At 36.2% G+C, this 13,491-nt stretch overlaps 1 protein-coding gene across 1 annotated transcript in view; it reads left to right on the top strand.

Moving 5' to 3' along the window:
* The window catches only part of LOC102226351 (immunoglobulin superfamily DCC subclass member 3-like), a 31,707-nt gene extending 19,755 nt beyond the window's left edge, over positions 1-11,952 (top strand). The window contains exons 11-15 of the mRNA XM_023345368.1: positions 1,008-1,196; positions 3,339-3,452; positions 3,559-3,685; positions 10,033-10,147; positions 11,875-11,952. Of these exons, the coding sequence (XP_023201136.1) occupies positions 1,008-1,196; positions 3,339-3,452; positions 3,559-3,685; positions 10,033-10,147; positions 11,875-11,952 (623 nt within the window). The remainder of the gene's footprint in view (positions 1-1,007; positions 1,197-3,338; positions 3,453-3,558; positions 3,686-10,032; positions 10,148-11,874) is intronic.
* Positions 11,953-13,491: the final 1,539 nt, after the last annotated feature.

The raw sequence follows: 13,491 nt of genomic DNA, 5'->3' as shown, positions 1-13,491 counted from the left end.
TTGAGAGAAGTTTATAAAATGAATATCTTTAATGTTGCTTTAATGTTGAGAGAAATTTTCCTCTATGCCATAATTAGACTATTAAGAAATGATTGTGTTTGTCTGGTGGAAGTAGTTTCTTTTAGAAGTCTGTCCTCTAAGAAAGTATTTGTCAAACATTTTGAATATTCATCAAAATTATTTTTTGATCAGTTATATGCTTTACTACTTTATATGATCTCTTAGATATTCAAAATTGTACAAATAAGCACAAAGGTCTAATCCACACCTCACTTTAAAATTTAATTGTCACCTTTCTTTCAAAAATGATTGAAAATCATTGCCTCAAAAAAATTAAACATGTTTATAGTCCGTCATGTTTAAACATCAAACATGACAGACTATAATGAGGATTAAGTTGTTAATATGCTGGCTCCGGCCAGACAACACCTTCAAATGTATAAGATATGCTCCACTGTTAGCATCCACGTTTACTTCCGCAAACACTAAGCACTTCTTTTTATGGCGGTTAGCAAAACACTGAGAATGCTGACCTTATTTGCCCATTCACACAGGAGATCACATACAAGTCGCATATATTTAGAAGTGTGAATGGCCATGGCAAAAACATCCGATTTGACAAAAAATTGGAATTGGGTCACTTCAGGCTGCATTGTGAACGCAGCCTCAGTCTCTCTGATATGTCAAAGTAAATCATTCCACAATTTTGGGGCAGCAAGTGAGATTTTCAACTAATTAGATTCTTTTTAATACTTTTATCTATTGTCATATAAAAACTGATAGAGAAAGGATCTGTTTGATAAAAAAAAAAAGATAAATATTATAGATAATAATATTCAGTTTCTAAATATGTCTTTTAAGGCTTGTGTTCATTTCAAAATCTGAATATATTTTTACATGCTTTTTCCACTGTTGCAATAAACATGTTATCAAGGGCAATTTGTGATTTCGGTTCTTCTCAAACTTTCAAATGCTGTTCTGTTTACCTCCATTTCACCTTGATCCAGTCCCAACCCCACCCATCTGCTTTACCAAGGTACTTAACTCCACCACTGTGCAAGTCCTCTGGGAGCTACCTGCTAAGCCGGGCAAAGTTGAGGGCTTCAAATTAACATTTCGCAGAATTCCCCTCACTGACTACCATGAGCCAATTAAACTGCCTTTTCATGCCAGTGCTCACACCATATCAAACCTTGGTAAGACTTTGTGACGATATGTATTCATACTTTTTGCGTGTGTGTGTTTAAGGATAGGATCTTGTGCTAATGCATATGTTGCTGCAAAGACAGTATTTTTAAGGAGCAACAGTCAAATTTAAAACTGTCACCCCCTCCTTTTGAGAGCTTGCATGAGGAATGCAGTGTGTACTTTTCATTCCAGTACCAACAGTATTACTGCTTTGTGTGTATAGGACGACTTGCAATCAGAGTTGTACAACGTGTAACTTTTGAAACAGTAGAAATAGCTACAATATTAAGAAGTATTTTGTGAAAGCAGACTTTTGAAATATTCATGTCAGAAAAAAAAGCATCTTGATCTTCTTGAGGATTTCATACTTAAACTATCAGCGGATTTATACATCAGCGTGTCACTTTTTTAGCCCCCACTACACTGTAAATGCCAAATTTTATTTAATTGAAAATAGTAAGTTGACTTACTATGAAAATCAGTTTTCATCTAAATGCTATCAACGCTCACTTTTTAGTAAGTACTTGGAAGTGGTAGTTGACAAGTCTCTCCAACTTACTTTACTTGAGCTGGATTAATTTAGAAAAAGTAAGTTTATAATAATTGTGCTTTTTTTCCAAACTCAATACTGCATACAAGTATAAATGTTTTACTTGATTTTTCTTTTTCTTTTCTGGAGCCATTAATTTACCTCATCTGACTCATGATAACGAGACAATCCTGGCGTTTCCATGAACAGGAGCTCATTCACAATGCAGAACATCAGAACAAGTAGCCTATCCATGTATCATTCTATCTTAAGCTAGGCTATATTAAACTAACATAATGTGTTTTATTTTTTTGTTTGTTTGTTTTTGGGCCATTAACACAATTAATTGTATTTTTTCTACATGCAAAAGTCCCAAGTTGCAGCCCCGGCTCCAGACACGTTTAACAGGTTGGGGCATCGGCTTATTTTGGGGGGGCAAAATGAATCCACCTAGCAATAATAGTATTACTCAAGTAAAAGAAAAAGGTACAGTGCAGTAGAACTACTCTTATAAGTACCTTTTTTCCAAAAAGGTTACTCAAGTGAATGTAACAAGTACTACCCACTTTTGAAGATATACCAGTGGCTTACAGGCTACTTGTTAATAAGCTTAACGTGCTGTTTTGACATTAGCTAGTCATCTTTTAGCTAACATTACCTGCATCCAACAGCATTACTCAACTCAGTCGGTTAGTTTGAGGGCACAACTATGCAAAGTTCTTTGCGTTTTGTTGGTTTGCTGCCATAATTCTAACACACAGCAGCAGCAGGTCTCCTTTGCTTTGTACACACCGACGGGCGGTGTGTACAAAGGTCAGGGACTTAATCAACGCGAGCTTGTGACCCGCGCTTACTGGGAATTCCTCGTTGATGGGAAACAATTGCAATCCCTATCACGAGTGGGGTCCAGTGGGTCAATCATAAATCTGCGAATTACGATCGAATGTGCTGATACGTCATTGCGCCTGTTAAACCTTTTTTTTTTATTTTATTTTATTTCAAACAAATAATCTTAAAATACATAGAGGATCTTTAACACAAAATTAAATATCACAATATTATATTTAAAAAAAGGAATAATCCCAGACATTGACAGTGTTAAGGTTTTGTAATCTTCAAAGTAGAATGAATAAAGTAAAAAAAAAACAAAAGTTAAATAAACATATACATAAATTAGTAAAATGAGCAAAATCCTGTCTTTGCTATGCTTTCTATAGAAAGAATAGACACCTCATGAATCACTCTTGCCTGCTGTCACTGACAAGATATATAATCAACAAGAAATGCACTGTAATAACAGGAAGGTGATCTGTTTGCATATGCATAGCTGAAAACTTACACAACTGAAGAAAAATATGAAAAGGAATGACATGAAAAAGTAAAATAGTAAAATACTGGTAAGAATTACAGAAACCATGGAAACAAATCAAAAATCAGATCATAATAGTGAACACAACAGAAACCAATAAAAGTAGGATATTAACAAAATACTGGCATATTTTTCTAGGATGTGGAATTGATTTAGATGAATTAAAAACACATAAACTCAGAGTAGCATTTTCCCTTTCATTAACAGAATCACTCACTGTTAAGGAACTTCATGTGACCCTCTTTCTTTCAGAACCTAGAGCTGTGTATGAAATTAAACTGGTGGCCTACAATGGAAATGGAGAAAGTGACTCCTCCAAGAGGCTGGTGTCGCTAGCAGGGCAAGGCATGAGTGACCAAATCAATGGTGAGTGTTCAACGTAAGAATACAGCCCCTTTCAATACCATTTTTAACAGATTTATCAATCAAGATATAAAATATAACTGTTCTCTTTTATTTGTAATTGCAAAAGGTGGAAAAAGATTATGTCAGTGCAGGGATGCTGAAGCCTCTCTGGGCAGCGTCGTCATTGGGATTCATATTGGCACGGCCTGCATAATCTTTTGTGTCCTCTTTCTTATATTTGGATACCGTCGCAGGTAGGAGTCAACATGCATGCCATCCTTTCCTCTATTATGTAGCAGCTATTATGCTCTGTATAAATCAAACCCCTAGTTCTTGTAATAACTTGTATATTCAGAATCTGTCATAATGTGTGTTGAAATTGGACCAAATTGCAAGCAGGAATCCAGGAGGTTAATAATGAAAAATTCCAAAAGCAACTTTAAAAAACATGGAGGAACACACAGGAGGCAGGAACATGAGTCAAATGGAAGCAACCAGTGAAGAGAGAAGGCTAAATGGTGAGAGCCTGATTAGTAGAACAATGGATTGGTACTAATTACAAACAAGGTGCAGCTATGAGGAGAAAACAGAAGGCAGGCTAAGGGAGACGGAGAGAGATGGCAAAGAGAAGTAAACAAATTGGGGGGAAAAACGGAGAACATACATCTAAAAGGAATACAGAAAATCTAAACACAGCAGCTCAAAACAAAATAAATACAAAACAACTAAAAAAAAAAAAATTAAAATAAAAAAATAGAACAAAGGTCAATCACAACAGAACAAAAAAAGTAGGAAAGGTAACAGGGAAAAAAAAGCAAAACAATCCAGGGTCCTGACAGAATCAGAATAAGCTTTACTGGTTACGTTTGTGTACACAAACAAGGAATGTTACTTAAATTTATATTAAATATAAATTTGTATTTTTTTTTAAATATGTGGAGCACTGATTCTAGCAGAAAAGCTAGGCACTCTGTTAAGTGATATGCAATGAGAAGAAGTTTTATTCATATAGTACTTTTTCAGCAACAAGGCAGTTCGAAGTGCTTTCAATGAATTAGAAGAAATACAAAAACAACACAAGCACAATAAAAGAAAAACAAACAACTACACTTTAAAATGTTCCAGTGGTTCTGGATTTCTAAATAAATAGCATTTGCTAAGTTTGTTCTAGATTAGTAAAGTATAAAGTAAATGTTGCAGGATTTCCCCCAGAAAACTTAAGCCTGGTGGTTGGGCCACCGAGGTGGTCCACCAGGGTTTTGTATTACCCTGGTGGACCACATTTTTACCACCAGTAAAAATGTAAATTATTACTGGGTAATTACGTTACTGGAAGACATTGCCAACTATGCTTAAACCCACAACTGTAGCATCTTAAAAACAGCAAATAAAAAAAGTACAATTAAAATAAGTATCAATTATTTGCACTTCTGTTAAAGCCAAATTAAATTAAGTTATCAATTAGTGGATCTAAAAACAATGTAATGCTGATCACATTTAGTAGAGCCCCAAGGCATAAATGACCTAAGGTGTTAAATTTAATTTAATGTTTTCAGCATAGATAAATCAAAAGATATTAAATTGTTTAACATTTAAAAGTAAGATTTTAAGGAGCTGGCAAGTTTACTTTGTAAAAGTTCAATCTTTAGATTGTTTTATTACCATAGCTACAATTTTTTGCTGTCAGTTTAATCTTTGAGTTTTAGCTGTTTGTTCACAAATACATCTTAGAAAACTACACTTATAATTGACCTCTTGGCCAATTAAACTAGGTCCCCTCTCCCAGATATCACCAAATCCACGGTGAAATGCTGTTAGTGGCGCTGATGTTCTTAGCAGTAAGAGAGGCCCGTAAATCAAATTCTGCTCAAGGCCTCATACAAGATTGGACCGGCCCTGCATGATGAGCTAGACCAATAGCACTACTCATCTCTGCAGCCGGATGAAGTGGGACAAACGGTAGATTTAATTTATGTGGCCTTAGTAGCTCTTCCATTTTGTGTCTACGGAGTTTTTAATAATCGCCACAAAGACTGCGTTTTTTGCCTGAGCTTCATGGGATGTCTTGTTCTGATCTCCACATGGCCGCGCAGAAACTCTACCTGACTTTAAGTAAGCAGAGCATTTGATATGCATTGTGCCGACACAAAAAATAAAATAAAATAAAATAAAAACAAACCAGCGTGTTGTGTGACAATGAAGCGAACATAAAAGCTCCTCCATGGCCTGAACCACCGGTCCACTAACCGGGAACTCAAACTTTATCTGGGCAGACAGTCGACATGTTGAGACGTAAATGCACATGCCGCACATAATGCTTTGTTCACAAAGAAGTATTCTCACCGCACGCTCAAGGCGGACATCTAAATGAGCACCTGTGAGCATTTAGCGCAGCTCCATGTGAACATTTGTGGTTCACATTGAGTTGTGCGAGCATGAATTCTATAATGAAACATGGATCCTCAAAGGGGGTTAATATAAATGATATAAATATAGGTGAGCTTATATCAGTGATCTGCGCTGAGGTAAACTTTTGATATGAAGCCACAAAAATTTTTTTAATTATAATTGATTTATTTATTTATTTATTTATTTTAGAAAAACAAAAACAAATGACACTTAGCCTAGCTGGGGGGCACGTAAAGCTTGGCACCCCGGCAGGCTTATAATACACTGGGGGAAACCCTGCTGTTGGTTCTCCATGTCTGATTCTTGTTCTGGGTTGCTAAGTACTGCACAATTTATAAACTAACAGGAATTTCTCTAAGTCTTGCTCCTATATTAGTCCTTTAAGCCTGTAAATGTTCTTCAGGTGATTATAAGAATAAGAATAAAATAAACAACTAAACAGGGTGATGAAATGACAACATCAGGAAGGATAGGGCATCAGGACGGACCCAGAGGGGGTTTAGAAACGGTGTTGGAGGAGAGGAGAATGGTTGGTTTGTTCTGTCAAAGTGAAAGGATGAGTTGGTGGAAGGTGTGAATGACTGCCTCTCAAACTCTAACTCTTAGTTTGATTATTCCTGGCCTGCTCCTACAGACCCACTGCTTTAAGGACCCTCTTGGCTGGTGCAGTAATAAAAATAGTTTATTTTTGTTATATGTGCAAAAGATATTGGTCTGCACACATACAGTATGTGCTCACAGAAAGGTCCATGAACGTGTCTCCTTGGGTCTCTGATAAAATCATCTCAGTAAAATTTACTGAGTCAATGAAAGCTTTAGGAAAATACCTGGAGAGGAATGTCTGACAATTAGGAGTTTCTCTGTAGTGAAAGTGAACAAAGACAAGAAACAAAGAGCCGAATAAACACAAAAACAAGCAAAGTGTTAGAGCAGAGGTCTCAAACTTAATTTCTCATGGGCCGATGTCCTGCAACTTTTAGATCACACCTGGCTTTAATACTAGCTCATTAGCTTGCTGAGCTTGACTGATTGCTAGTGAGGCAGTTTCGCCATTTAATTCAAGTGTGTAGGCTGAGGGGCACAAGACTCTGGACCTTGAGGAATGCAGTTTGAGACCACTGTACTAGAGTGAAAATCACTGAGGTTATCATGGCTCCATCTTGTAGAAAGAAAGATATGTGATTATATTATGCAAGTTGTAGTTTTGAAGATTAATTTTATTGTTGAACAACTACAGTGCTCTCGGTCAATCCAAAATGTTAATAACCTCTCAAACATGAATATTTAAGGCCTTTACTAGCTAGCTATGTAGTGGAGTAGTTTGATGCATGTGATGGAGACTTTCCTGTATCACTGCTTGAAGAAAATGTCTTCTAAAAACTGGCTGTCTTTAGAAGACTGCCATCTTCAATCCAGGTTGAAGATGGACTCAAAATCTTTCTTCAACCCGAAAAAGTCCAAACATAGGTGATGGAATAGAAGGCCATTGGCCCCCGCCCCACTTTAGGGAGCTCCCCATCAGCTAGTTCATTTACACAGACATTTACACAGACTGCACACAACTGTGACTGACAATCTGTGACTGGCATCTTTCTCTGCGGGTCATTGACTTTTTCACCAGTCTAAATTAAAAATTTTAAAAATATGTCTATCCATTGCAATTACTAGAACATTTGAAATGTTGTGCACACAGAAACCATCTGAGATATACTTCATATCTGTGGTTCTTTTTATGAGTTTAAACTGTAAAAAGTGGAGCCAGACAAAAATATTGGGTGTCACGTCACTGAGCCAGGTCCAGCCCAAGCCTCCATGGGACCCTAAGCAAAATTTGGTCTTGGGGCCCTCTATCTCTGCTAATAATGTGGACTGACTGAAATCAACAGTTAGAATATTAGATAATTCGCACACCTGCTATAAACGTATTGCATCTCTGATAGTGCTGTTTACATTATATCCTATCCATATATAATATAGGATACATTTATGAGCCAGTGGATTTCTGGGTGCCGATTTCCTTAATTTTGGGGGAGCGTGATCAACCGATACTTACATGTGAAGCCCATCTCATCCGCTGATATTATTTTTGTCAGCAAAGGTTTAAAAATCAGCCTCTCTCCTCTTCTGTTCTGCAGTGAGAGGTTTGACTGACAGACAGTCCCACCAGGTCATGTCTGAACGTTTACAGTTAACAATATTCACCCCACTGTTGCCAGCTCAGCGGCTTTCTTGCTATATTTAGCGACATTTCAGACAAAAAAATTAGTATCGGCCAAAATCAAACTCAGCAGGCCTTTTAAAGATTGGTAACCTGCCGATCTTTAAAACTCGGCAGGTTAGGTTTGAAGATCGGCAGGTTTTCTGGGTTTAGCCAGAAAACTGCAATCGGTTCTGCCCTACACACATATTCATGTCATTCTGTGATTAAATTAATTTCTCTTAAGAGTAACTCCAATAACTACAAATTTAGTTTACAAGAGGGGTGAGTTTTTCTCCCCTGAGAATGTAGACCAGTACCGAGTTGATTCTGAGCCTTCAAATGATTTTAACAGAAATTTCACATACCTTATAAGTTGATGTAAAAATATTATTTGTTTTAGCCACATAAATGATGAGCAGCAAACAACATATTACCAACTACAGCTTAGAACAGCTCATTGATATATTAATGCAGTTGACATGTAGCCTGATGTAAAACTATTTGCTAGACAATGTCAAACATTGAGAAGTTTTAATTATTCTTATCAAACGTTATCAAACACGCCGTTTGATATGAAGCTAAAAAAAACCTCAGAAATATACAGAGCCAAGCAGGAGAATCAACTCATTTCAAGTTAAAACTTAGCTTCACACAAAGATGCTAGCATAAATGTTTGGCTGTTGAACTGAACCATTCAAGGTAGCTATAAAGCCAATTTTCTATTAGGAGCTTCACAAATCTTTTTTATAAACATTACATTACCAAGGCATATTAAAACATACCTTTATCTTGGCTTTTTTCTATTCTTCCTCTTTTCTTTAAGGATAAGTCCTTTTTCGAGACATTGCTTTGCTTACTTATCTTCTACCGGAGCTTTGGACATTTGGATGCGCACCAGCGAAGCGTGCATGACTTACTGCGGCCACCAGGGGCCCCCAAGAGCAATTTCTTTTCTTTTTGTCCATAAAATAAAGATTTCTACATACATCATCAAATATATATTATTGTAAAAACAAATCACTTCATGATGAAATTGTGTGTTTTTGTTATTATAATGACATAGAAGTCGTTACTAAAAGAAAAAAAAAAAAAAATCAGCTCCACTGAGGGTCGTGGGGGTGGTCGTGGGGCCCTAAGCGGCTGCTTAGTTTGCTTATGCCTTGGGCTGGCCCTGCTGGAAACCAAACTATTGTACCAGCTTCACAAGGTGGCATCAAAATTGTTGGGAATCAGAACTTGCATCAATGTTTGTCTTATGTAATTATTAATAATTGTAATTAATAATTTATTATTGATCAAAGTATTAATAAAAAATTACGTTTTTTTAGACTTAGAAAAATCAGCTCCACTGAGGGGACCCTGGGTGGCTAAGTGGCTGCTTAGTTTGCTCATGCCTTGGGCCAGCCCTGGATATGTGTATATTCAATAAGCATTCAAGTTTGTACAGCGTGGAGTTGGGAAATATGCAAAATAAAAAATGTATTTTCAAAGATTGTTTTTAGCAGTAAAAATTTTATGTTCCCACTCCCAGACCACAAAACACACATCCATATTTGCCCTGAACCCCCCTGGATCTGCTTGAAATGGTTTGTTCCTGCTTAGAGCGCTTGACAGTCAGCAGCAGTCAGTAGAAGACAAGAACGACTGTGGCAGTTACTATGCTACTAAGAAAAAGTATAAAATCAGATTTTCAAAAAAAAAAAAAGAGGCAAGAATGTCAATTTATAACACAGAGGTGGGTAGACTGTGTGAGATTATCAACCATTTTGCATAGTTAGATTAGCTACAGGCTAGTGTTTGCCTCCATTTCACTAGCATTTAATAAATTAAGGGAAAAAATTACCAATTAAATCTTTTGTCAGGGGGCCCAAGATTCCTGGCGGTGCCCCTGATTGTGTACACAATGTATTGCTCACTGATATGGACAAGGTTACACTAAGTATAATTTCCTCATTTATGGTTATTTATCCACATTCATTTTATTATTTACAGCTTGTTCTGCAGTAAAGGGACTCAGGTCAACTGGCCCATACCAAGATTCCATGCAGGACAGAACAACATCCCTAAAGGGGGAACTCACTACCCCCAGATGGAGTCTGAAGCTCAGGTGATTTCTTTAAACTTTCAGAGAGAATACATATAGTGTTAAGATTGTCCACATTGCATGTCGAAATATTTATACTGATATTGTCTTTTAAACCAAGGCCCCTAAATAGAAGAAAAAGTTTTAAAAAGCATTACAGTTTACTTGCAGTTGTGAGCCAAGCATAAACAGAAAAAAGCAAGAGTTTGAAGTAATAAAACCATGAACTACACTTTTGTATTTGCTGTTAGTTACAAGAATACCAGAAAGATTTTTGTCAGGTGAAAATAACACAAAACTATAACATCTTTTTAGCACTTTACTTTACATTTGTAACAATTTACACAGTACATTTTTTAAAGAATGGCCCTTCACACAGTAACATGCAGGTTTTTGGCTCTATGTGGTTTAGCTTGTTGTAGAGAGACACAAGAGCAGGATTTTCCCAAATTACCATTCACTAGCAAGGATCACGCTACAAAGATATACATTTAAAGATTTATTGATGAAGGGATGAAGGATATAGAGTTGAAGGATGTAGACATGAGGGATGTAGAGAAAGGTCTGCAACTGGCCTTAGAGTTTCGCTTTATTATGGCTGATTGTTATCAGCCATAACTTTATCAAACTAATGGCTGAAATTTCTAAATGCAGCAGCAACCATTCTCCAAGAAATTTAAATTAAAGACGTGTAATATTTTGAGTTGGGGTTCAATGATGTTGTCATCAGCGCTTAGAATCTTATTTATAGCAATCAGAAATTTCATTAGAATGATTTTGCAGCAAAACTGAATGAAGGCTATTGGTCAGTCAGGTTAAGGCCCCTAACTGGACAGAATACAATTTCTTAAAAAAACAACTGAATTTTGTCACTGTTTTCTCAGCTGATCAACATCATTGCCTAAAATTGTGTGCATAGGCTACAGGTTGCAAATAACCTGTAGCCTAAGCAGGTTATTAGGCTACAGGTTAATAACCTGCTCAATAGCAGGTTATTATTAACCTGCGTTAATAATAACATTAATAATAATGCAGGTTAATCTGAGACAAAGATTAACAGTGTCTCAGTCAATCTGTCTCTGATTAACTGAGACAAATTCATATCTGTCTCAGTTAATCAGATGTGAATCTCTCCATCTGATTAACTGAGACACATCATTCTGATTATATCATTTAAAAAAGAAAAACAATTAAATAGTAAAAATGAATTAGCTACAACAGCAGTTTCAAATAATTTTCAGATCAAATTTCTGTGGAGATTTGAGAACATCTGTAGGAACTCCTTAAGTACTAAGAGCATGAAGGGAAAGGGACAATAACATTTTGGAAATTGATACAGCTTTACAGTTACCCAGCTGAAATGTCATATGATCAGGTGAACTTTTATAGCAAGCAGCCGTAACACATGGAGTTTAGTGTAGTAAAACAGATGTTGCTTGGTCCAGAATACAGAAACATGGCAACAAGACTCCTAGCATGTGAATAGCTTTCATTTTTAGTAAGCTCACTTCATAAAACAGCTCCCTGGTGCAATAAGTAATTGAAAACTGCTCTGTTTGTTTCAGTGCTGTCATTTATTGTTTTTGGTGTTTAACAAAAACTGAATTTAAGGGGCAGACATGTCTGATAGACATGCCATTGTTATAGTTCTTGAATGCAAATGGTTATATGACATGTAAAATTCAGATAATTCCAGTTTATAACACTTTGTACTCTCTTGACTTTTGTGGTGTTGTGTCTCTCTATGTCAGCAGATGGTCCATCCTCCACGTTGCCAAGTTATAATCGAACAGAATCCGACAGGTGTTTCTGGCATGGGAACTGGCTGACATTAGTCAATATTACCACTTCACCCTCATTCATTTTCTCCACTACACTTCTTTCAAGTCCAGTTGAAAATTGGTATATTATCCAAACCCTTCAACTATTTATGTGCTCATTTGTAGACTAGGATATATCCTGGTCATTTATAAGCCTGAAGCCAATCTCTACCCCTACCTCAGACCAAAGCTTATTGCCCTTATTGTTGTGCGGTTGCACATGAGCTTCATTCTCTATTAACTTGCCTGTGTGCTGAGAAATTACTGTTTCTCCTGATAATGACTTATGACAGAATTAATTTTGTATTTACACCAAAGACATGTCACTTTTTCACTAGGAGTCTGCTTCATAACCAAAGTATTCTATTCTACTGATCTTTGGTGAAAAACTGACATGTCACAATGTGTACTACAGTTTAAAACCCCAAACTGAAACCAAATTTTATTATATGACTGAGAAGATATGATGTATGTTGTGACAACTTTCCCTTCTAATCTAAAAGCAAGAAAAACAGTGGCCTCTGGAAACTTTTTGTTGTGAGGTATGACTGATTAGAAAATAGTCTCATTAGTTTAAAAGCCATTTAGTAAAACAAAAAAAATCTCACTAGGAAAGTGTTTCCTGATTTGTTTGACCCCAAAATAGGGTTAAAAGTATTTTAAGATATTGTCCAAAGAAAACAACGTAATTCTGACACAATATGTATCTCAGCAATGCTAAGTCTGTTAGCTATCCTACCAAATAAAGCTAGTAATTGGCATTTCTTTTTAACCAATGCCAGTTATGTGCCATGCCAGTCACTGACCTATCCTGTCCAGAGAGGATGAATACCATGGGAACCATATTGTGTCTGTTGGAGTGCTTCCCAAAAAAGCGAAAAGCCTTGTTGCACCAGATGCTCACCTTTGCAACCTCTTGGATGCTAAATATTTACTTTAACTTGCCTTACTCTTTTTCTGCAAAAGGCATCAGAAACTGTTCCATGTCTTGGAAAACATGGATTACCAATAATGCTCTGAGATACTTTGGAAACAACAATAGTTTTCCATTAATGTTTATATCTGGCAAATTATTTTTCCTGACATCACACAACCTACTCCAAACTTCAGAGACAGAGTGTGTACCTCAAGAAGTTTTAAGGTGAAATCTACCAGAATGCATGAACAAAGACTGTCACCAGGAAAGCCTTTCCAAAAGGAGCTATGAAAAGTTGAATTGTATCCAAAGATGTAAACATTAGATTAGTTTTCTACTTGTGTCTATGAATTCTCCAATATATACAGTATATATACATTTTGTTTTCAGTTTTAGGTTGTTTATGTTTGATTGGTGTCACATAATGTCCATATGATTGCTTTAACAGAAACTAAACCAAAAGATCTCTGATTTTGATTTATCTACATTTTATTTCTAATGGAATATTTTCAAAACAGTTTTAAAGTTAGTCCAGTTATCAGACATGAAACTGTTTTCTTGATTCAAACATTTAACTTTTTTAAAAGTGACTAGATGTTAAGATATTACATATTTCTAAAAACCTACTTTAT

The sequence above is a fragment of the Xiphophorus maculatus genome, chromosome 13 (genome assembly GCF_002775205.1).
Source record: "Xiphophorus maculatus strain JP 163 A chromosome 13, X_maculatus-5.0-male, whole genome shotgun sequence".
Taxonomy (NCBI): Eukaryota; Metazoa; Chordata; class Actinopteri; order Cyprinodontiformes; family Poeciliidae; genus Xiphophorus; species Xiphophorus maculatus.
Note: the sequence above shows the minus strand (reverse complement) of the source record. Positions and strands in the feature narration are given on the sequence as shown.